The sequence below is a fragment of the Heterodontus francisci genome, chromosome 5, assembly GCF_036365525.1.
Source record: "Heterodontus francisci isolate sHetFra1 chromosome 5, sHetFra1.hap1, whole genome shotgun sequence".
Taxonomy (NCBI): domain Eukaryota; kingdom Metazoa; phylum Chordata; class Chondrichthyes; order Heterodontiformes; family Heterodontidae; genus Heterodontus; species Heterodontus francisci.
In genome coordinates, this window is record NC_090375.1 from 66,766,160 (window position 1) to 66,791,501 (window position 25,342).

The 25,342-nt window shown below is 40.4% G+C and overlaps 1 protein-coding gene across 6 annotated transcripts in view; it reads right to left on the reverse strand.

The window, feature by feature from the left end:
• Window positions 1-281: 281 nt before the first annotated feature.
• Window positions 282-25,342, reverse strand: part of LOC137369892 (probable C-mannosyltransferase DPY19L4) — a 114,070-nt gene continuing 89,009 nt past the window's right edge. For 4 of the 6 annotated variants that reach the window (XM_068031574.1, XM_068031576.1, XM_068031573.1 and 1 more), the window contains 7 exons: window positions 25,019-25,138; window positions 22,884-23,004; window positions 22,727-22,783; window positions 20,900-20,982; window positions 17,777-17,909; window positions 16,134-16,292; window positions 282-8,905 (listed from right to left, as the gene is read on the reverse strand). In XM_068031574.1, coding sequence (XP_067887675.1) covers window positions 8,732-8,905; window positions 16,134-16,292; window positions 17,777-17,909; window positions 20,900-20,982; window positions 22,727-22,783; window positions 22,884-23,004; window positions 25,019-25,138 — 847 coding nt within the window. In that variant the 3' untranslated portion in view covers window positions 282-8,731. Of the gene's footprint in view, window positions 8,906-16,133; window positions 16,315-17,776; window positions 17,910-20,899; window positions 20,983-22,726; window positions 22,784-22,883; window positions 23,005-25,018; window positions 25,139-25,342 lie in introns of those variants that run through there. The other 2 variants (XM_068031577.1, XM_068031578.1) reach the window with 2 other exon arrangements.

The following is a 25,342-nucleotide window of genomic DNA, read 5'->3' on the forward strand; positions in this document are numbered from 1 at the left end:
GTATGGATTAAACCAAACAGGCCTGTGTAGAGTCAAGATAATACTTTAGTTTACAGGAATGGCTAACCTTACATCATTCAATATGTATAGTTATTGGCATAATTACCAACTTGTTAGACTATCTGATGAAATATCTCAAAAGGTTACATCCCTGACATCTTGCCAAATGTAAAGTTATTTCTGCTTCTTTACTTTAACCTATAAATTTCAATGGAGGAGCAATGGCACCACTTGGATAATCATATCAATTCAATCAAACACAAATAGATCTCAAACCAAAGTTAATTTTACATAACTTTTATTTGCAACAGCACTTGTGTGAAGATTATACTCAACATTTCCAAAGCAAAACAACCATTTAAAATAAAACTACAAAAACATACACATGGATAATGCACGATCAGGTTAGGGCTATTCAGCAATACATAGTAACTTGGATTACATTTTGTGGTTAAAAAGTACCTAATCCTGTTCGGATACCGATAAAGGTCTCTGAAGTTGATCTTACAAGACCATTTGTAAGGTGACCCTAGATCACGGAGATGAATTTGATATTTATCCACTTCTTTAGAAAAAGTTCTCTTTTAATTTTCTCCCCCTTACCCCTCCTCTCCTGAATGCAAGAATGCATGTTGGAGTACCATTCCTGGGTCATGGCTGTTTGGCACAAAATTCAAGGGATCATTTGATATGGAAAAGTCTGGAGAATGAGTATTGATAGATTATAGAAGCATGGGATCACCATAGCTAAATCCTCAGCTTGTTTTCATGTATACATTTCCAGATCAATGGATAACAAGCAGGAGCAAGAATCTTGGAAGTTCCCTTCCAATACAGGATTACTGGAGCTAATGAAACACTTTCACTCCAACTAATTTAGTATGGAACAAGGACTATCAAACCTAGGGCTTTCATAATCTGTACATCTCAATTCCAGACCAGGTGGTGCATTGAGGGGAGGAAGCTAATTTGAGGGGAGGAAAACCTTTTCTCTTTAAGTAGCACCACAATTTAATCTACACAGCAGCATATTAATGCAAAGTTTCAACAATTTCTGTGCAAGCCAGAGGGGATAGCATCAGAAAATACACTTAGTGAAGTACCAATGTTAAAATTTCCCTCTGGTATTTTAATCATACAAAATGTGCAGTAGTACAAGTTAGAGAAATACAGCAAATAATATGTAAGATTTTTCCACTATAAAAACATATCTGACATTCCGAATAGCATTCATTGACTAGGTCAGGTCTTAAAGTTACTGAAGCTTTGCAACACAAAATGACAACATTTAATGCTTGATCCACTGAACATTGTTGAGCAAGTCAGCAGAAGCGAGTACGTATGCTAAAAATTCAAAATTTATTAAGCAAAAAAAGAAAATCTGGTATTGACCTGGTATTTGTGAAGTATGCACCTGTACCATTCCTGAAATGTTCTTTGTTCCCTACAGACGTCACAGAGAACAAAAGATAAAACGGTGCTCATATCACAGTCTTACCATACTTCATTTGTGCAGGAAATCAGTAAATATATGGAGAAGAAAATGCCAGAACAATGTGGCAAAGATATTTTTTAAAAACACAAAGTGCTGAGCTATAACAAGAACAAGCCTCTGGAGGTTGTGCTGGAACTTTAATTAAATGTGGTCTGACCAGTGCACCGTACTATGTTTAATTATGGTTATTACCATAGGGGTCAGGCATAAAAATTGCACCGGATGAGGCCCGCCATGAGCCTCGATGCTGGCAGGGCCCGTCCCGATATTGCTGGCAGCAACGAGGCCTTGTGGCAGCGCCCACCCGCATCACCCACCCCAGCCACTTGGAGACGGGACAGTAATTTAAATATTCAAATAAATTTACTTACCTGCATTAATGACTTTCCCGTCGCCTTCTGAAGTGCCGCCGCGATCATCATCCCGGCACTGCTGCGCCTTTGGATCCCCATCTGGAGAAACGAGGCGCAACACTGGTGGGGAGGGGGCAGGAGGTAAGCTTCTCAGTACAGGAGTGGGTCGACGGGGTCAAATGAACATCACTGGTGGAGGGGATGGTGGGAAGTGTTACCGTTGAAAGTTTGAGCAGTTTTTTGGGTGGTGGGGGGGGATATAATTAACTTAATTGATATTGGGGGGGGACAGAGGCACAAAAGAAATTATTTATTTTCTTTCATTTAATGTTTCTTTAAATATTTAAGGCATAATATTATTAATAATTTAAGAACTTAAGGCATGCAATATTTGAAATCATGTGCCAGGTCAGTAGTGGGGGCAAGAAGATTAAAGCCATTGAAAATGCAGATTGAGGCTATTATGGGAAAGTGTTAGGTACAGAGAATGATGGGCTAAGCAGCTTTTCCTTTGTTTTAAAAAAAACCCATTCTGTCCATGATGCTTGCATCTTTCAGTGAGCATTTAGAAATGACATGATCATGAACTCTTTCCATTTATTTCATTTCCTCACAAATGCAAATTACTATAGATAACATTGTCCTTCATTTCTCCTGCAGATCCCAAAAATAATCCAGTTAACCTGCACCACATCAAATATTACATCAGTAGCAAGATGTCCATCACTTGTCCCTATACTGAACGATGGAAAAATAGACCCCTTCATCAATGTAGCTCCTATCTTTTCAGTGTTAGTACTGAGATTATACAAAGTACTTGGTATACAGTCACTGACTGCATCAGTAGCACACAAGTGTTTACCTTTTACTCAGTGAGTAACTGCAAATGCATCTTGCTGTCATTGCTTATAGTTATGCATGACATGGTTAATAGCAATACTGGACATGGAAAGTAGGTTTTCAGGCCAATAACACAGCACTGCATTATGCTGTATGGTTTTAAACAGTAAGTATCCAGATTTTAAAAAGTTTTAAAAGTGACTATTTATTTCTTCACATTGAGTGGAAACATTTTAATTCTAAAGTCTGAGGGCTGGATTTTGTTGAGCTCCCGACGTTGGGCTCCATGACGGGGGAGGGGGTGGAGCCTGGAAGGTCGCACTGGCAGCAGCCCGCATGGAGCCTGATGCCAGGATTGCCAGGCCCAATCTTCCCGGCGGCAGCGAGGCTCCGTGGCGGTCCCCTGCCACTTGGCGACGGGACCCAACTTTAAATATTTAAATAAAGGATAGGCATGCATTTACATACCTTTCACAACGATCTTGTCAGCTATCCGGGATCTTGCGAGCAGCAGCTGACACTCACGCACCTTCACTTTCTCTTCCAGGGAAAGCTGGCGCCACTGAGGTGGGGAAGGGGGGAACTTAGGATTTTTAGTGAAGTTGGGGGGTGGGGGTCAACTCTGTATTTCCAGTGGGGGGCAGGGGGGTGACCTCTGCACTTTGTGAAGTTGTGGGGTGAGGTTGGTGGGGGGGGGGGGCGGGGGGGGGGAAGGTCAGATAATACCGTATTACATGCAAGTGTTTTTTGGGGGCAGGGGGAGGAACGAGGTGGCCATTTATTTTCTTTGTATTGGGGGTGGGGGGGCCGTTTACAGGCCACAAATCAATTTACAGTGTATTTGGTGGGGGGAGTACAGGCTTCAAATGAGCAGATCTGGAAGCCCTTCCAAAATGGCGGCAGCGCCTGCACAGAGGCAGTTGACGCTGTTGCCAGCGTTGCAGAGCCTGCCCCCGCCACGTGATTGGGGGGGTGGGCAGGGAACTGATCACCCTGCATATGTAGGTGAGCCACTGTGGGAGAATAAAATTCAGCCCCAAGTTTCTCAGATATACACCACCCAGATGCACTAAAAGCAAACTGATTTCTTCAAAATCTTACATATTGAAGAAAAATTAGCAGGAATGAAAAAACAGTTGTAGCATTTGATAGCTCATTTAAATTATTGTCCGCAAATACTTTTTGTGGTTTTACAGTGTAGCAGGTGAACTTGGATTCTTGTGAGACCAAGGCTCCAATCACAAAGCCTGAATAAAATTCCTAATATTTTTCTTAAACATAACTACCATTAGATCGGATGTTGAATTTTTAAAATGTTTATATAGAGAAAAAGATAAGATAAAGAAATAGGTTAAAACAAAATACAATGGACAGGGAAATTCTAGAGAAAATGCTTCAATGGTAAAGCAGTCTTTACAGATAGTCGTCCCATAGAGATTAAGTATAACGTAAAGATGGGTCAGATTGGCACTGATGGTCTCAGGTAAGATAGGTCTCTTTAAGATCTCTTAAGTTAATATAGGTTTCACTATACATCAGCATCTTGTTACAAAAATCATGCTACATATGTAGGAATTGTTTCTGTGAAAGAATTCTAAACTTTTCAAACAATCTAGCAGCAGCAGTGGCAGAATGTTAGACATCTGTACAGGGTATAAGGGCTGAAATTCTAGTGACAAATGGCTTTTGAACTCAACTAGGACCTATATCACTAGACATGCCAGAGAAAGCTATCTCATTAATCAAAAAAGCAACATCGATGCTGGTCATGAAAATATAATAGGCTACACCATCCCACCTATAGGAGAGTTCAAAGTACCAGAACAGCAGAAAGAATATGACACTGGGGAGGGAAAGAATATAATATACTGGGAGGGAAAAAGACAGCCAAAATGTTATGCACAATTTATAAAACACGAAAAAGAATCAGAACCTTCATGTTGGGATCTATACTTAGAATCAAAATGATTGGGACCCGAGCAACATATTCCCATTAGAATGGAATTCTATCTACAGCATAAAAAATTGTAAATCTACAATCCTACAGGAATTATGTACCCTTTGCAAGGCACAACATTTAAGAAGATTACTAGTATGTAACTTATGCAGACTTATAAAGCATATAGTTATGAAGCACTCAAATCTTCCCAACTCCCCTTTTGTTCTTCTCAACCATTCCCACCGCAATCCAACACTTGCTAATCTGGATGGTTGATTTTCCCCAAATATGGTCCAGCCCAAGATAGACAAATCTCCAGGAACTGATGGTTCCCACCTTAGAATATTAAAAGAAATAGGTGGGGAAATTGCAGATACCTCTGTCATAATTTTACAAAGGCTCTCTAGATTCAGGAACTGTGCTTTTGGATTGGAAAACTGCAAAAGTCACTCCATTATTTAAGAAGGGAGAAACCAGGCAACTACAGACCCATCAGTTTAACATCAGTTGTGGGGAAGTTACTGGAATCTATCAAAGATAGAGTAACTAAGTACTTGACTAAGTACTTGGACAAAGAAAAGCTGATCAAAGAGAATCAGCATGGATTTATGAAGGATAGGCTGTGTCGGATTAATCTAGTGCATATTTTGAGGAGGCACTGGCATGGTGGACAGGGGAGTGTTTACAGATATTTCAACATAGACTTTCTGAAAGCTTTTGATAAGATCCACAACAGAACAACAACAAATATGAAAGCACATGGAATTGGAGGTAATCCTGTGACAAGGATCAATAACTGATTGAGAGATAGGACACAAAAGGCGAGGATAAAGTTTTCCCTGATTAGCAGGAAGAGACAAGAAGGTGTTCCCCAGGGATTTGTACTAGGGTCTCAGTTTTTCATCATAGAAATTAATGATTTGGATGAAGGAACAGAGTTCTATATCAAAGTTCGCACTTAACACTAAGAGGCACAGCTGTGTAGATGGGAGCAGGAAGTTACAAAGGGACATCGAAGGCTAAATTGCAGTGAAGTATGAGATCATTCACTAACGATCCAAGAAAGATTGGAATATTTTCTAAATGAAGAGACCCAGACCTGTGGAGGAACAAACAGATTTAGGTATGCACAAATCACTAAAAGATAGAGTGCACAGATTGAAAAAATATCAAAAAGGCTAATGGGATGTTGTCTTTATTTCAAGGGGACTGGGATACAATGGGAAGGAAGTGATGCTTCAGTTGCAGAGAGACTTGGTCAGACCCCACATGGTGTACTGCATTCAGTTTTGGGCAATGCACCTCAGGAAAGATAAACTGGTCTTGGAGATTCACCAGAATTCTGCCAGGGTTAAAGCGTTAAATTGTGAAGGCCAGTTGCGTAAACTTTGTTTGTATTGCCTTGAGTTAGAAGGTTGAGGGATAATCTAATTGAGATCTTTAAAACACTAAAGGAATCAGACAGGGCACATAAAGAAACTATTTCCACTGGTATGGGAATCCTACACCTCAAGGACTGCACCGGTTCAAGAAGGCAGCTCACCACCACCTTCTCAAAGGCAATAAATGCTGGCATAGCCAGCAATGCTCACATCCCCCAAACGAATATACAAAAAAAAAAGGCATAATCTTAAAATTAGAGCTAGGCTATTCAGAAGTGAAATCATTAAGCATTTTCCCCCCACACAAACCAAACGACAATGGAAATTTTGGAACTATATTCTCCAAAACACCATGAATGTTGGGTCACTGGAAATCACAGAATAATACAGTGCAGAAGAGGCCCTTCGGCCCATCGAGTCTGTACCGATGCATTAAGACACCTGACCTGTCTACCTAATCCCATTTGCCAGCACTTGGCCCATAGCCTTGAATGTTATGATGTGCCAAGTGCTCATCCAGGTACTTTTTAAAGTATGTGAGGCAACCTGCCTCTACCACCCTCCCAGGCAGGGCACTCCAGACCGTCAGCACCCTCTAGGTAAAAAAGTTCTTCCTCAAATCCCCCTTAAACCTCCCGCCCCTCACCTTAAACTTGTGACCCCTCGTAACTGACCCTTCAACTAAGGGGAACAGCTGCACCCTATCCATGCCCCTCATAATCTTGTACACAAGAAATTTTCAAGATTTTTCTTGGGTATCAAGGCATGTGAAGCAAGGTGGATAAATGTTGTTGAGGTACAAAACAACCACTATCTATTTATAATTGAATGGCAGAACAGGCTCGAGAGGATGAATAGCTTTCTCCTATCCTAGGTACAGTCTTCTACACCTTGCTATTTTTTCCAATGGATCAGGTTTAAGCTTCTCACCTTCATCAGCCAAACCCCCTCTTAAATGCTTTACCATCATATTCATTTATTTTAATCCACACCATATAGAGTGCTCTTTAACAAATAGAGTTTGTAAAAGACCCTTTTTGAACTAATACCCAGGCCTGACTATTTTTAAAAAACATCTTAATGGGTATTATGCTTTCATTTTACTACCATTTCACCCACTTAATGGGACACCAACTTGCAGTTATAGAATACTATAAAAAATAGATGCACGAAATCAAAAGGAGAACTTTTGAGATTTTGTTCTGCTCAAGGTGAGGAATGATGTGCTGGGGAATGGAACACTTTCCATTTGAAGCACCCAGCATTAAGTCTTCTTGGGTGAGGTATAACACACCGAGATGCAGAGTAAAGCTAGCTCTACTCTGTTTCACTTGCAAAAGGGTATTCTCTGCTGCACCAGTTTGACACATTTCCACACCCTGAGTCCTGTGGCTTTTCTGAGTGAGATTAGTACCAAACTAGCTTTGTGGTTGTAGGCCATGCGCACAAGGAAGTGGATTGAGAGTGCTCAAACTTATTTACATTCGACCATTACAGCTAGTAGACAGAGAACATTCATCCCTTCAGTCTGGGCTGGATTTGAACATTAGCCTCGAGGTTAGTGTTTAACCTACTGCAGCACCATTTTCCACTCCCAAGTTATTTTCTTTTTGAAAGTGAATGTGCTGTTTTCCCTCTATTTTCCATTGCTTCATCTTTCTATTTTGAGTAAAGATGTTGCAAAGGCAAAGCTGAGTCACTTGCTTCCCACAAGTCTGATAAGTTGAGTTATAAACTAGACCACAAACAAGGGCATCAATAAGCAGCAAAATGCATCACCAGCCTGGCCTGAATAACCTTACAGTGCAGATGCCACCTAACAGCTCACCTCCAGGGTAATGCTCAGTCTTTCTCCTACCTGATGTTCTGGAAGATGGCTCATATTAGCAAGAGTGTGAGGCTAAAAAAAAATTTTCTCAAATAAAATAAATAAAAGAACAATCTTCCACTTTGTTAGATCACGGTTTAGAAATCATGGTTTTCTTGCAGCTTAAAATTAAAAGTATGTGGTGCCTAACAATTCAATACAAAATGAAATTCATTCATAATATACAGTTAGTTTACTGTATATGTGCATTGCATGATGTTTAAACCAGACTGTTCTTACCAAACTAGTAATTAAAAAGACAGTGCCAACTCCTAGTCATGCTCAATACCAATTTTTAGTAAGCCCTCAAGGACAATGGTCCTGTTTCTCTGTGTGTCTATAACTAAAAACAGTAAAGTAAATTACCTACAGTAATACGTTTTTTAAAAAGATGTTTACAACTGATATAAAAGTCGCTAAGCTTTGGGCAGAGCTTAGGCATGCAGACGATATGTACACAATGCCCAGGGTGTGCTTAAGCTCCATCTGGAGTGCAGTGATTTTTAAGACCATGTGTAGCTCAGTAGGGTCTGTTCCTTATCCACACAAGTAAACACAGTACTCTTTGACAGCTGAGTTAACAGATATGGATTAACTTATTTCAACCTGATGCAAGTTTTTGTTTTAGACCTCCATTCTGAACAACACCTGAGCCTGCTTTCAAAAAATAAGATTTGTGTTCTTTTCATTTCCAAACTAATTTATAAAAAATAAATTAAAAAAACAAATGTTATTTATATGCTTTCAAAAGGTCCATTTTAAAAGTTCACCTGTAAAATGAGACATTACTTCAACACAAAAATTAAATATATGCAATACTAATGAGGATGGCGATTCGTAAGGCTTCATTCTTCATTAGTACTGAAATGATATCAGTGTGTTGACTCTGTACACACGATATGACCTATTCCAGTAGACACGGGTAAAATAGTTCACATATGGAGAATAGTCCAGTTTAATCTCATGGCAAAATCGCCCATACAGCGAAAACGCAGAGTTTGCATCACTGTCTCCGTCACTATAAAGTATCTGAAAAAGGAAAAGAAACAAAAAACTAAAATTGCAGTTGCTAACAAAAAAAGAGAGAATATATTCACATCACAACAGTCTGAAGCAGTGGCCTTCACATGCACAAGTACAGCAGTTTATTAAAGTTTGCAAATTACTTACAGTACAGAAAAAGGAAATGAGGCTCTTTAAGTCTGCACCAATGTTTTTCTCTATCAGCCAAGTGTAATTCCACTCCCCTGCTCATTCCTCATGTTCCTTTATGGTTAAGGACAATTTCATTTCAAACAATTATTTAATTCCCTTAAAACTACTATGAACTCTGCTCTAATAATTTGTGTCAGAGAATTTCATACTCTAATCACCCTCTGTGTAAGTATAAAAGCAAAATACTGCGGATGCTGGAAATCTGAAACAAAAACAAGAAATGCTGGATTCACTCAGCAGGTCTGGCAGCATCTGTGGAAAGAGAAGCAGAGTTAACGTTTCGGGTCAGTGACCCTTCTTCGGAACTGACAAATATTAGAAAAGTCACAGATTATAAACAAGTGAGGTGGGGGTTGGGCAAGAGATAACAAAGGAGAAGGTGCAGATTGGACCAGGCCACATAGCTGACCAAAAGGTCACGGAGCAAAGGCAAACAATATGTTAATGGTGTGTTGAAAGACAAAGCATTAGTACAGATTAGGTGTGAATATACTGAATAAGGAACATCAGCAAGTGCAAACCTGAAGAAAAACAACCTGAAAAAAACAGTGGGTAAGCAAACTGAACAAACTAAGATGAAATGAAATAAATGCAAAAAAAGATTGTAAAAAATGTAAAAAGGAAGAAAAAATAACTAAAAATGACTAAAAATGAAAGTAAAGTGGGGGGCTGTCATGCTCTGAAATTATTGAACTCAATGTTCAGTCCGGCAGGCTGTAGTGTGCCTAATCGGTAGATGAGATGCTGTTCCTCGAGCTTGCGTTGATGTTACTCTGTGTAAGTATTGTGGCTTCTAACCTCTTCAGTTACTTGTGATTATCTTAAGTTTCTACCCTTTCATTACTGTTTCAACTACAACTGGATACAATCCATTACTATTTGCCTTAAAGCCATGCTTCATAATTTTGAAGTAATTTTGGTTAGCATTTGTCCTCCTCAGCGAAAGTGGAAAGTTGCTTACTTCTCCAATCTCTTTTCATAATTGCAACCCATCATCCCAGATAATATTCCAATGCATCTATGAGTACATTTTTCATTGTTCCTTACAATAGGGCATCCAAAACCATACACAATACTCCAGCTAATGTCCAACAAAGTCTGTGTACAGGTTCAACATTACCATCTTACTTTTGTACTCAATGCCCAGACTTTTTTCACTTTAATTCCTGCAGGAATGGCAGGACCATTTTTAGGTCGGAAACTTGACTCACTGATTTGTGCGCCCAATCGTTTCTCTATCCCAGAGCAAACAAATTTGCATCCCGCCTCCGGGCTCCCCGACAAATTAGGGAGGGCTGGCGGGATTATGCATCCATTCTGTCAGTGGAAGGATTTCTAATTAAAAGGGATCCTGGCTTGGGTTACAATGGCTCCTATGGAGATGGATTCCAGAGGCTGCAGCAACCACAGGAATGGAGAGGAGTCCTTGGAAGGCTTCCCACTGGGGGTCTCACTCTTACCTGGAGGTTCTATTGCATGATCCATGGGGCTGCAGTGAAGTGAGCTCTCAAGGATGGGAGGACGATTTTAAGAAGTTAGGAAAGAAATTAAGAAGCAAGACCTCAAAGATGGTAATCTTAAGATTACTTCAGGTGCACACATACTAGTGAGTATAGAAATAGGAGGATAGGAGGATACAGAAGATGAATGCGTGGCTGGACAGATAGTGCATGAAGGAGAGATTTAGATTCTTGGGGCATTGGGACTGGTTCTGGCCAAGGTAGGATCTGAACACGGCGAGTGGATTGCATCTCAACAGAGCTGGGACCAATATCCTCACGGGCAGGTTTGCTGGGGAGGAGTTAAACTAGCTAGGCAGGGGTTGGAAAGCTGAGCATTGATTCAGAAGGGAGAAAAGCAGAGCTGGAAATGGAAGGCAGAAAATAAGCGCGAGAGTGGAAGGCTGAACAAACAAAAGTTGGAAAATAGACAAAAAAAAAAGAGTCCATTTGTGCTTAATGGTATATACCTAAATGCAAGGAGTGTAGTAAATAAGGCAGATGAGCTGAGGGAACAGATTGACATGTGGAAGTATGATTTCTTTTTAGCTGTTACTGAAACATGGCTTAGAGGGGGCAGGAATGGCAGCTTAACATTGCTGGTTACAAGGTTTTCAGACGAGAAAGAGGGGGGAATAAAAATGAAGGTGGGGTGGCAGTATTGATTAAAGAAACAATTATAGCCATGAGAACAGTGGATATGCTCGAGGGATCATCAAATGAAACAATACGTGTGGCACTAAGGAACAAAAAAAAAGGGGCAATCACACTGCTGGGAGTGTACTATAGACCTCCAAACAGTCCAAGAGAAACAGAAAAGCAAAATTTGTAGGCAAATTTCTGATAAATGCGAAAACAATAAGGCAGTAATAGTGGGAATTTCTATTTCCCTAATATTAACTTGGATACAGTCCATGTAAAAGGTATAAAGGGCACAGAATTCCTAAATTGCATTCAGGAGAACTTTTTAGCCAGTATGTGGCAAGCCCAAAAAGAAGAGGGGCAATTCTGGATTTAGTTTTAAGTAATGAAGCTGGGCAGGTGGAAGGAGTATCAGTGAGAGAGCACTTTTGTGGTAGTGATCATAATTTAGTTAGATCTAGTAGAGTTATGGAAAAGGACACATAAAATGGAGTGAGGATTCTAAATTGGGACAAGGTCAACTTTGCTAGGCGGAGAAGCAATTTAGCAAAAGTGGGCTTAAAAACAATTACTTGAAGGTAAATGTATGTCAGAGCAATGGGGAGCATTCAAGAAGGAGATTTAAGAGGTTCAGGGTAAATATGTTCCCACAAAGAAAAAGGGTTGATCAGCAAAATCTAGAGCCCCATTGATGACAAGGTGCATAGAGGGTAAGATAAGGCAAAAAACCCAAGCTTATGCTAGACAACGAGAGCTTAATACTACATAAAGCCTAGAAGAGAACCGAAAGTGTGGGGGTGAAATTAAAAGAAAAATTAGGAAAGCAAAACAAGGGCATGAAAAAATACTGGCAAGTAAAATCAAGGAAAATCCAAAAGATGTTTTATAAGTGTATAAAGATCAAGAGGATAACTAAGGAAAGAGTAGGGCCTGTTAGGGACCATAAAGATAACCTATATGTGCAGGTGGAGGATGTGGGCAAGGTTCTTAATGAATACTTTGCAGCTGTCTTAATAAAAGAGGGGGCCAATGATGATGTCATAGTTAAGGAGGAAGAATGTGAAATATTGGATGGGATAAACATTGTAACAGAGGAAGTATTAAGTTTCCCTCCAAGCCACGCACCATCCTGACTTGGAAATATATCGCTGTTGAATCAAAATCCTGGAACTCCCTCCCTAACAAAACTGTGGGTGTATCCGCACCAGATAGACTGCAGAATTTAAAGAAGGCAGCTCACCACCACCTTCTCAAGGGCAATTACGGATGGGCAACAAATGCTGGCCTTGCCAGTGATGCTCACAGCCCATGAAACAAATAATAATAAAAAAAACCTAGGCCCCTCTTTTCCTCTACTCCACTTAAAATCTTGTCACTTAAGCTGTATGTACTTGACTTTTTTTATACAGTGAAATGTATCTACTACCTATCTGCCCGTCCTGCGACCCTACTTATGCCATCTTGTAATCTTTCAGTCTTGTCACAATTTGCCCCACTCATCAATTCAGTGTCATCATAAAACATTGACATTCATCACTCAGTTAAGTCTGTCCACTTATGTACATAGGAAATAAGAGCGTTCCCAACAAAGACTGCTGTGGAACACCACTCATATTTTTCCAGTCCAAGAAATTTCTCACACCTTTCACTTTCCGCCCTCCAACCAACTGATGCCTTTCTGCAAAACTCCCCGACTTACACAGGAGACATTTTTTTTTTGCAACTGCTGACTAGACTCACATTGAGATCATTAGCTCCAGATGTACAACTCTTCCTATACGATAAAAGGCTTACATTACGCTTGTCAGAAATACAACACAACAAATGCAGTGCTACTTTCAGATAGGAGTGTGCAGATTTTTTCTATTAGAAGGGGAAGAGGACGTAAAAGAGAATATACATTGAATGCTAAAAGGGGCATTATAGGCTTAGCTTTTACTGATATTTAAAATGTGATGCCTCAAATAAAAAGCAAATCAATTAAAAATGCCAACAAAGCATAGGCTTTTATTTCCAGGAGTATGGAATTCATAAACAGAGAAGTTATGTTAAACTTATACAGGACTCTGGTCAGGCTGCATAGTTCTAGTCACCATGCAATAAAAAGAACAGAGAAGCACTGGAGAAAGTGCAAAAATGATTGACAGTGATGATACCAGAGCTGAGAGATTACAGTATCAGGAAATACTGAACAGGTTGAGGTTTTTTTCTTTACAAAACAGAAGACTCAGAGGAGAGAGAATGTTTCCACTTGTGGGAGAATCCTAAACTAGGAACCATAATTACAAGATAATTACCAATAAGCTAATAAAAGGAGATATTTCTTTACTCAGAGAGTGGTTAGAATGTGGAACTCGCTACCACAGAAAATGGTTGAGGCAAATAGCTTAGATGTTTTCAACAGGAAACTAGACAACTACATAAGAGACAAGGAAAAGAAAGATAAGCTGAAAGGCTGAGATAAGGCAGATGGAATGGGAGGAGGCTTGTGTGGATTATTAACACCAGCACAGACCAGTGTGGCCAAGTGGCCTGTTTCTGTGCTGTATATTCTATGTACACAATAATAATGCAGGTATATAAAAGACATGTGATTGAAGTGCCTCAAGGCAACATAAAAAAGCTTTAAATATCCATCATATGACTGTTGGCATTATTGTATTTGCTTAACCTACAAAAGGCTTCTAATATCTTTCGAGTGATGTGATCTGTCACATGAGCTGAAGACTGAAGAATGCTGAGTCACTGGATTTTCTACCGCACAGATTTCAGCTAATATAGCTAATGTAAATTCATTCTGCTGTAAAATGAGGAGTTATACTCTGTGAGATCATATTCTTATGCAATGGAAGTTGAAAGCAGAACTGAAACTATTTTCTACCATCAGTCCGTTAGAATAAACTCTAACATAGACCAACTTGGCCGACTTATATTTCAAATGCATCTCCTACAGCACTGATGCAGTTACAAATTCAGTAAAACTTTAAATATAGATAATGCTGGAGCAGATTTTAATTATGGACTCTGATAACAGGACATCTGACACTTAAAGAAGAAAATTATAACGCAGCATTTCAGTTCAGTACTTGCAAACAGCAATTAACTATAACATTCCTATGATTTTATAAAAATGATTTTATACAATTCAATGGTTAATAGCACCAATGTTTTGCACCATATAGTTTTTTTTATTCGTTCATGGGATGTGGGCGTCGTTGGCTAGGCCAGCATTTGTTGCCCATCCCTAATTGCCCTTGGGAAGGTGGTGGTGAGTTGCCTTCTTGAACTGCTGCAATCCTTGGGTATAGGTACACCCACAGTGCTGTTAGGAAGGAGTTCCAGGATTTTGACCCAGCAACAGTGAAGGAACGGCGATATAGTTCCAAGTCAGGATGGTGTGTGGCTTGGAGGGGAACTTGCAGGTGGTGGTGTTCCCATGCATCTGCTGCCCTTGTTCTTCTAGGTGGTAGAGTTCACGGGTTTGGAAGGTGCTGTCAAAGGAGCCTTGGTGAGTTGCTGCACTGCATCTTGTAGATGGTACACACTGCTGCCACTGTGCATTGGTGGTGAAGGCAGTGGATGGTGTGCCAATCAAGCAGGCTTCCAAATCCTGGATGGTATCAAGCTTCTTGAGTCTTGTTGGAGCTGCACCCATCCAGGCAAGTGGAGAGTACTCCATCACACTCCTGGACTTGTGCCTTGTAGATGGTGGACAGGCACTGGGGAGTCAGGAAGTGTGTTACTCGCTGCAGAATTCTCAGCCTCTGACCTGCTCTTGTAGCCACAGCATTTATGTCGCTGGTCCAGTTCAGTTTCTGGTCAATGGTAGCCCCTAGAATGTTGATAGTGGGGGATTCATTGATGGTAATGCCATTGAACATCATGGGGAGATGGTTGCATTATTTCCTGGCAATTGTGTGGCACAAAAGTTACTTGCCACTTATCAGCCCAAGCCTGGACGTCGTTTCGGTCTTGCTGCATTTGGGCTGCTTCAGTATCTGAAGAGTCGTGAATGGTGCTGAACATTGGGCAATCATCAGCGAACATCCCCACTTCTGACCTTATGATTGAAGGAAGGTTATTGATGAAGTAGCTGAAGATGGTTGGGCCTATGGCACTACCCTGAGGAACTCCTGCAGTGATGTCCTGGGACTGTGATGATTGACCTCCAATAACCACAACCATCTTCCTTTGTGCTAGGTATGACTCCAACCAGCAAAGAGAGTTTTCCCCAATTCCCATTGACTCCAGTTTTGCTAGGGCTCCTTGATGCCAAACTCGATCAAATGCTGCCTTGATGTCAAGGACAGTCACTTTCACCTTCCCTCCTTCTGGTGGCTTACTACACTGTTGAATATACTTCAGAAAGTTTTTTACAATCAATTATCTAAGTAATTAAAATATGTGTGTTGAAACAAGGGTAATCAGCTCACAGAAGCTTGTAAAGCTACATTTAAAAGTATTGATCACTGCTCACCTACCGTCTTTACACATCATTAAGCAGTGTAACCAGTTCTAAACTTTAAAATAAACTCTCAGGTTTATAAATCAGTTCTGTAGGTATGAACAGAAAACAAATAAGTGGTTTTACTGCTCAAAGTGTATTATCTAATATGTCAAAAGTCAACAAATAGGAAAAAGACAAGGGTTGAAACTCCCTCCCAATCACTGAAACAATTTGGAACTTTTCTTTAAAATGCTCATTCCTATAATATACCCACAGAACCTAGTATTAGGTAGATGAAAATTGAGCAGCAAATGAAAGTCAGGAACCTCCCCACAAAAACAGGAACAATTACTCTTTTCTTACCATGTACTGTATCATCATAGTCAAATACCATCTTAGTCTTCCTCCCAAACCAATGCATGAGTATTGGAAAATAGATCTTTAACAAACTTACATGGCCATTTGCAACATCCAGCAAGTCCTTTACTCGACAGCCTTTCACTGGTCCCATGTCGTTACAAATTCCCTCTTCAATTATGAAATAATCAGCTTTATATGACATGAGAATCATATAAATATCTTCTGCAGATCTCCTAGAATAGACCTGGTAGATCTAGTGACAAAACAATTAATTTCTGAAAACAAAGCAGCAAATTGGGTAGAAGAAAAGTCCCAAACCATGGATTTGCAACTCTATGAAAAGAAACATTCTTGCATTAGCCCATCATACTAAAATTTCTGTATTTAAATTTACTCTGGTACTAGCATTAACCTTTAGAACAAAAATATAACCTTTCTATCTTCGATACAGACAGTGCTGTATTATGCTAATTCATGAGGGGTGATGATTCCAAAGGCACTGGTCCCTCAGTATTTTACCCAACTGACCATTCTTCATGGATGAGCATAATAAGAGTGTTGGCATACTACTGAACTGTGTGAGCAGCAGAGCAGAACATGGTCATCATCTAATATCCAGCCAGGCTCTCAGTTCAGCAGGGTTCACTAGATCATAGTAATCAGGAACAGTCAGTTGCCAACTCTCCACTTCCTTAACTAGGGCGCCATGACCAACAATAGCATCCCTATTTCTGGATCCCAGCTGAGAAGTTAATTGGGCGCACAAATCAAACCTGTGTCCTTACTTACCTGTTCCATAATGGATGATGCATTTATGTAAATTCTTTTTAATTTTAATTTGTTCCTGGGATGTGGGCGTCGCTGGCTAGGCCAGCATTTATTGCCCATACCTATTTGCCCTTGAGAAGGTGGCGGTGAGCCGCCTTCTTGAACCGCTGCAGTCCATGTGGGATAGGTACATCTACAGTGCTGTTGGGAAGGGAGTTCCAGGATTTTGATCCAGTGACAGTGAAGGAACGGCGATATAGTTCCAAGTCAGGATGGTGTGTGGCTTGGAGGGAGCTTGCAGGTGATGGCGTTCCCATGCGACTGCTGCCCTTGTCCTTCTAGGTATTAGAGGTCGTGGGTTTGGAAGGTGCTATCTAAGGAGCTTTGGTGCATTGCTGCAATGCATCTTGTAGATGGTACACACTGCTGCCACTGTGTGTCAGTGGTGACATGAGTGAATGTTTGTGGATGGGGTGCCAATCAAGTGGGCTGCTTTGTCCTGGATGGTATCGAGCTTCGTGAGTGTTGTTGGAGCTGCACCCACTCAGGCAAGTGGAGAGTATTCCATCACACTCCTGACTTGTGCCTTGTAGATGGTGGGCAGGCTTTGTGGAGTCAGGTGGTGAGTTACTCGCCGCAGGATTCCTAGCCTCTGACCTGCTCTTGCAGCCATGGTATTTATATGGCTACTCCAGTTCAGTTTCTGGTCAATGGTAACCCCCCAGGATGCTGATAGTGGGGGATTCAGAGATTGTATTGACATTGAATGTCAAGGGATGGTTAGATTCTCTCTTGTTGGAGAATTGGCATTTGCCAATTGAAACATTGGGTGGGTCCATACAGAGGCAAACACCCAAAATGCGTACTGATTCATGTCAGTGGTTCAACGCTGAAGTAATACAATGCCACTTCAGTACAACCAGTGTGTGACATGATGTGCATCCTGTTAAGCCAATAAGAAGTGCTCACCTCCTCTGTCCGTTTTCGTAAGTCCCTATCTGAATAGAGAGGGTGGGTGGTCACTGTTCGGCCAGTACAAAGTTTCACAGTTCCCATAAGTTGCATGCTTCCAGCAAATACAGCAGCAGTTGGGGTTTGTCTTCTAGGCAATTAGAGCAATAAAAATTAGAAATAGATTTTTGTAAATTTTGGAATTCTAAAGCACAGAAATGACAGGTGCATTTAAAATGAGTCATCGAGTCGTACAGCATAGAAATAGGTCCTTCGGCCCACCGCGTCCATGCCGACCATAATATCTATCTATACTAATCCCACCTGCCTGCATTAATTCCATATCCCTCAATGCCTTGCTCATTCAAGTACCTGTCCAGATGCCTCTTAAATGTTGCTACTGTTCCTGCCTCCACCACCTCCTCTGGCAGCTCATTCCAGATAGCCACTATTCTTTGTGTGAAAAATTTACCCCTTTGATCCCCTTTAAACCTCCTCCCTCTCACCTGAAATCTATGCCCTCTAGTTTTAGTCACCCCTATCATGGGAAACAGACTCTGGCCATCTACCCTATCTATGCCTCTCATAATTTTATATACCTCTATCATGTCCCCTCTCAGCCTCCTTCGCTCCAGGGAAAACAGACACAGCCTATCCAATCTCTCTTTATAACTCAAGCCCTCCAAACCAGGCAACATCCTTGTGAATCTTTTCTGCACCCTCTCTAGCTTAATCACATCTTTCCTGTAGTGCGGAGAGCAGAACTGCACACAGTACTCCAAATGCAGCCTAACCAACGTTATGTACAACTGTAACATGACGTCCCAACTCTTGTACTCAATGCCTCGGCCGATAAAGGCAAGCATGCCATACGCCTTCTTCACCACCCTGCTACCTGTGTTGCCACTTTCAGGGAACTATGTACTTGCACCCCAAGGTCTCTCTGCTCAACAACACTCCCCAGGGCCCTGCCTTTCACTGTATATGTCCTGCCCTGGTTTAACTTCCCAAAATGCATCACTTTGCACTTATCTGTGTTAAATTCCATTTTCCAATCCCTTGCCCACTTTCCCAGTTGATCTATATCCTGAGAGAGGGCAACAACATTTATTTCGTATTTTAGACAACCTTCGTCACTGTCCACTATACCACCAATTTTGGTGTCATCTGCAAACTTACTAATCATGCCCTCTACATTCTCATCCAAGTCATTAATATATATAACAAACAACAGAGGGCCCAACACCGATCCCCGAGGGTGAAAGCATCAATAATCAGGCTCACTGGTATACAAAAGGAGGTTTACACAAAACTGTAAGCTTCTCAAATGAGAAATTCAGGTGGGGAGGAAAAAAATGAAGCTCATATCTTTAAGCAAAAAATGAGCGAACGAACATGCATTAAAAGAGCCACTTATCACTTCTCTCAGGGCGTCCTGAAGTGCTTCATTTACAATGAAGTGCAAAGTTACAAAGCACCCAATCCTCTATCCATCTTCTCAAATGGTAAAATGATATCTGGTACACATGAATAAGGGAGAGGGCAACAACATTTATTTAGTATTTTAAAAATGGTAGGGTTTCCTTTTGTTGGCATGATCAAAATTATGAAAATAAATTATTCTTGTATAAAAACCTGAGTCTACTGAGAAATCCCAATTTTTTTTAATAAAGTAAATATTGTGGCAGAAGACTTGTACCATAAAAAAGAAATCAAATATCGGCACCAAAAGTCCCTTATGTAAATACTGCATGAGGAAAATGGGTCTGTGCTCTGCAATGGCTCAAGATAGAGAACACCAATGTAAAGAATAAATTATTGAAATTAAATCAGAACAATGATGATGGAAAATAGTTCAGAGGATTAAAAATATTTTGAGATAAATGGCTTTCAATGGTCCCTTCAAATTAGTTTGGCTATCTACATTAGCATTACATTACCAGACAAGAGAAAAGATTGATAATGTGAACTACAAGAGAAACTAAAGTGACTAGGGTTGAAAACTTTTCGACTCCCGCCCTAATCTATAGTATGAAAATGCAATTATTTTGCCTCTTAGACATAGTTTAAGGCAAGAGATTGTGTTTTGAAGGTTCACTGATGTGCAGTTTCCATAACAAAGTAGAATGTCAGGCAGCAAATTAAAATGCTATTATGCATGGAGCTGGAGTATTGAATTAAAGTTGTCTGACTCAGCTGTATGCAGAGCAGAATTTACTGAAGAGGTTCAATTGTGCAGACTGGTGAGACTGCTTCTAGCATGACACGTGCCACACTATACTGATAGATAATCTGATTTCTGTCTCAACAAACTGCTGTCGCTTTATCCAACCATATTCAGCTTTCCATCTAAATTTGCTAACAAATGGAAGGTTATGGTCTGCCCTGAGATAATTGGGCTGAAACTAAGAGTCTCCCGTTACATTCAAAAGCTGGTAATTAAATGCACGTTAGTAGTAAAAGCTAGCTCAAATTAGCACTTCTATTGAGCTGAACTGACCATATTTGGTTCACATACCATTATGTGTATATTAAAATATATATAGCCCAAATACTTCTTATTTCTGTGGTAAAATATTGTTGCATTCCTTAAAATGTGGTTTGGTGATGTTTTTCTTCCTCAGAATGAATGACATTAGCATTGAGAAATGAAACGCTTTCCTATTTCATCCATCTAACCATCTTGTTTTCCATTTAAACACTTCCTAGGCCATTTAAATCCCTGTTTCATTTGCCTGTGCATATTTCCTTCTCTCTCCCCGTTCGCTTTGTCCTGTTCTTCTTCAAATGCGGTCTTTCTGTAATTCTTTCCATTTTAATTGGAGCGCTCCCCTCCTGCTTCCACACTTAAACCTCAGGCCTCACTCCCCTCTGCCCCCTCCCAGAAACTACCCTTGTGCTGCCCTCTGTGTCGACGTTGGCTGAATTATCTAGGACGCCGACTGACGAGCTGCATCAGGACGTCTGACTGGTGCCCACAGCTTGCCAGTGGTATCGTGTAGGTGAGGCCGGAAGTCTAATTTCCAGTAAGCCTCGGGTCTTCATCGGCAGGCGCATCTGATTTCCACCATGAAACCAATTTCCCAGTCACTGACTTTAATAAAGAATACACACACATACACACATAAAATTACAACTTACTTGATCCAGCTCATCAGCTCTACAGTATCAGCATCATAAAATTCTTCAAGTTCAGAGAGTTCAGCCATTACATCTGGAAAGAACTGATGTTGACGTACTTTAAGTTAAATGCATAATGATCAGCAAAACTAACACAAACAAATGAAAATGCACTATTATAACAGCATTTGCCTTGCCCCTTCTCCTGAAGGCAATTATATATCATAGTAATTTCCACAGTCACTGACCATCCTACAGCACCTCACTGAAATGGTCATTTCTCAAGCATAATCCCAGACAGTGAGTGTTAATTGGTTATTCAACTGTGAGAGGCATTACCATTAAGCAACAGAGGATTGAGATTGGTGTGGAGAAACATTACAGAGGCAGATTAGAGGTGCCTCTTCTGTAATCAACTGGGCTACAGCTATCTTGGGACTGCTCAGTGCCAGAAATGGGAAAAGTTTTCTTCTAATCTTCTGCATTCTTCCTCAGTTTCTCAGCCCTCTTTTAATTTCAGACAACTTTGATTCTTCTTGTTCCAGTCAAAGTCACTAATAAAAATGGAAAACAAGAGAGATCCCAGTACAGATCCTTGAAGCACATCACCACATCATACTAAACTCAAAAACAATCAATTAATTCCCTTTCTTTGCTTTCAGTCTCAGCCTATCACTTTACCTATGTGGCTACATTTCCTTTGATACCGTGTTCCTTAATCTATAGGAAGTCTCTTATGCAACAATTTATCAAACACTTCGGACTATCCAGATACAAACAACATCCACCCCAATCCCTTTATATAGATCCATTGATTTCCTGAAAAGAAATCAATTAGTTTTGTCAAGCATGACCAGCTCTTTACAAATCCATGATTAGTTTGTGCTTTGCTATGCAGTCACCAATTTCTTCCTGTATTATGGACCCTAGAATTTTTCTCACAACCAAGGGAAGACTATTTAGTGACCCAGAATTTCCTGGCTAATCTAATTCCCCTTTTCTTGAACAGGATAACATATACCACCCTCCAGTCTTTTCATATTCAATAAAGATATTTGAAAATGATGGTGATGCCTCTGCTATCTTTTTCCCAAACTCCTTAAGAATTCTGGGGTGGCACAACATCTGGACCTTGTGACTTTTTTTTACTTTTAGATTAATTACCATTACTAAAAACACTTCTTTTTAAAAATAGTGTCCTCTTCAATATTTATCCTTAGTAGTTTCTCTTCCACAGCTTCCTCAGACACTCCCGGAGTCCTATTTCACCATTCACTCTAAAAGCATATGCCAAATACTTAAAACATTCCTAAGCACAAGATGATCCCTTCATTTTTTTAACCCCACCTCTTCTTTGACTATTCTTTTACTTATTATGTGCTTACAACAGCTCTTGCTTTTCTTCTGTACATCAAGTGCCACCTTTCATACTTCTCCTTGGCCCTTCTAATCTCCCTTTTTGCATCCTTTCTATATTTTTTATATTTCTTATAGTTCCTCAGCCATGAAGCACTGGACTTAACAATGACCCTCAGCTATCCTACTTTAAAGCAAGCAAGGAGACACATTTAAGTGAATTAAGGCAGACTACATCATCAGCTTGTCTAACAGCAGAAAAAGTCACCACGTGCCCAGAAATGCCCTGCCCACATCTTCCTACTATCTGAATTACCCAGCCAACATTCACTATCTGCCCAGATACGATACTGTCTGGAAGTCCATATCTTCCCAATGTCTGAATTACCCAGCCACTTTTCGTAAGTGATTTCAAAACACATCTGATTAAGAAATGTGCTTGTTAACATAACATATCACTGTACTGGAACAGAAGTTTGCAAATATACTCACATCCTTCCACATGCTGAACCCTATTATGGTTGGAACAGCAGTACTTAACATAAGTGCCTAAATTAAAAAGAAATACAAAGAATATTACTTCTGTAGAAGAAAATTTATTAAAAAATCCTGTGGCTTTCAATGATCTAAAGGAGTATTCTGAATTCACCAGCAGCACTGGAGGAACTGTTCTTAGCCGCAACCACTTAAATACAGTCATCCAGATCTCAGGAGAGCAAACACCAAAGGCAGCGAACATACAGGCATAAGGAGTCCATAAATACTTCAAGCTGTGAAGACACAAAATGCAGTAAGGGTTATTTACAGGTATTCCTTTAAGTTTTTGTACAAACATCACAAACCAAAATTACACAGATAAATTGTCTGGGAATTCCCACTAATGTCAACAAAGTTGTGCAATTTCATATAGGAAGCTCAACAGCACCACCATCTGGGCACTGACTGGAATAACTCCATCCATGACTCAAAAGTAGAAAAGTTCACTTAATTTCCACAAACTGACTACATATTATTTATATATTTATTTTCTGGACTGCCACTATTACAAGTTAATACACATTTGTGTGAAATAACAGTTCCCATCCTACCACAAACTGCACAGTGACTATTATTTACACCAACTAATCTCTCACACAGCAATATCTCTTATAACATGATGACTCAGTGGGGAAAATCATTGTTCTGTGTCAGACTGAGATGTAGAGAGTATAAAAGGTCCCAGCTTCAATCTGTGGCTGTGGTTAATGGATCGCAACCACAATAGAAATGAGAGTGTTACATAGTGGCCTGGGCAGCGAGAGGAAGGAAACTATAGTTCCAGCCGCAGACCGTTATCCATGGACTGCCGCTGGAAAGTGCCCATGTGGATGTCGGGTGACAACAGGACCAGATTTTTTTTTTAATGTCTTTCTCCCTCTCTCACACACACAAAAATTACTGTTATCCTTTACAGGCGTCACAAAATTAAGGCCCCATCATTTTAAAGCCCATCAATGTGAAAACAATTAGTGATTTATTTTTATTTCTTTTAAAAACTTGCTAATAAGTTTAACAAAATTACAAAAATAATTAATCCCACCCCCCCCCCCCCACCAATTCGACACTAATCGAGACGTGAATGTAGGAGGTATGATCAGTAAGTTCGCAGATGACATGAAAATTGGTGGTGCCATAAATAGTGAGGAGGAAAGCCTTAGATTACAGCACGATATAGATGGGCTGGTAAGATGGGCGGAGCAGTGGCAAATGGAATTTAATCCTGAGAAGTGTGAGGTGATGCATTTTGGGAGGACTAACAAGGCAAAGGAATATACAATGGATGGTAGGACCCTAGGAAGTACAGAGGGTCAGAGGGCCCTTGGTGTACTTGCCCATAGATCACTAAAGGCAACAGCACAGGTAGACAGGGTGGTTAGGAAGGCATATGGGATACTTGCCTTTATTAGCCAAGGCATTGAATATAAGAGCAGGGAGGTTATGATGGAGCTATATAAAACGCTAGTTAGGCCACAGCTGGAGTACTGTGTACAGTTCTGGTCACCGCACTATAGGAAGGATGTGATTGCACCGGAGAGGGTGCAGAGAAAATTCACCAGGATGTTGCCTGGGCTGGAGCATTTCAGCTATGAAGAGAGACTGGATAGACTAGGGTTGTTTTCCTTAGAGCAGAGAAGGCTGAGGGGGGACATGCTTGAGGCATACAAAATTATGAAGGGCATAGATGGGGTAGATAGGAAGAAACTTTTCCCCTGAGCAGAGGTGTCAATAACCAGGGGCATAGATTTACGGTAAGGGGCAGGAGGTTTAGAGGGGATCTGAGGAAAAAAAATTTCACCCAGAGGATGGATGGAATCTGGAACACACTGCCTGAAGGGGTGGTAGAGGCAGGAACCCTCACAACATTTAAGAAGTAATTAGATAAGCATTTGAAACGCCACAGCATACAAGGCTACGGGCCAAGTGCTGGAAAATGGGATTAGAATAGGTAGGTGCTTGATGGCCAGCACAGACACAATGAGTTGAAGGGCCTGTTTCTGTGCTGTATAACTCGATGACTAATGAGTGTTGAACTGCGACAAGAGAAGACTAAGTAACTGAATTTAACTCATATATCTGCAGTTCTCATTAGCAATGTTTTTTTTTAAACATGAGTAGTGAGCACAGCATGGATTACTGGAATTCTTCCATTTAATTTATAACACTCTGCAGGTTCCAAGAACTTGAGTTCTTATTACTAAGCATCACTTTGAAAGGTGTCCACAGGATCTCCATAAACACACTTACCCTTGGAACATCAGTGCCAATGAACCAAAGAGCACCATGTGGAACATGTGGTAAACTACCTCTGGCCTCTCTCCGATCACCATATTCTCTAGTGAGCCATCACTTTTTTGAGGAACATCGCTAAACAAACAAATTACCACATTAAAATCTTTATGACTTCAGCAAAAGGAACTAAGAAACATTTTGGGACACAGAGGGTACAATCTATCAAAGCTGTAATATTGGGTAGCAAGGTCCTCATTTACTTATTTTAGATATCATAAAGAATTCCTCTACCTGCTTTGCCAAAAAGAGCAATGTCTATCAATGTATCACAATGTACCA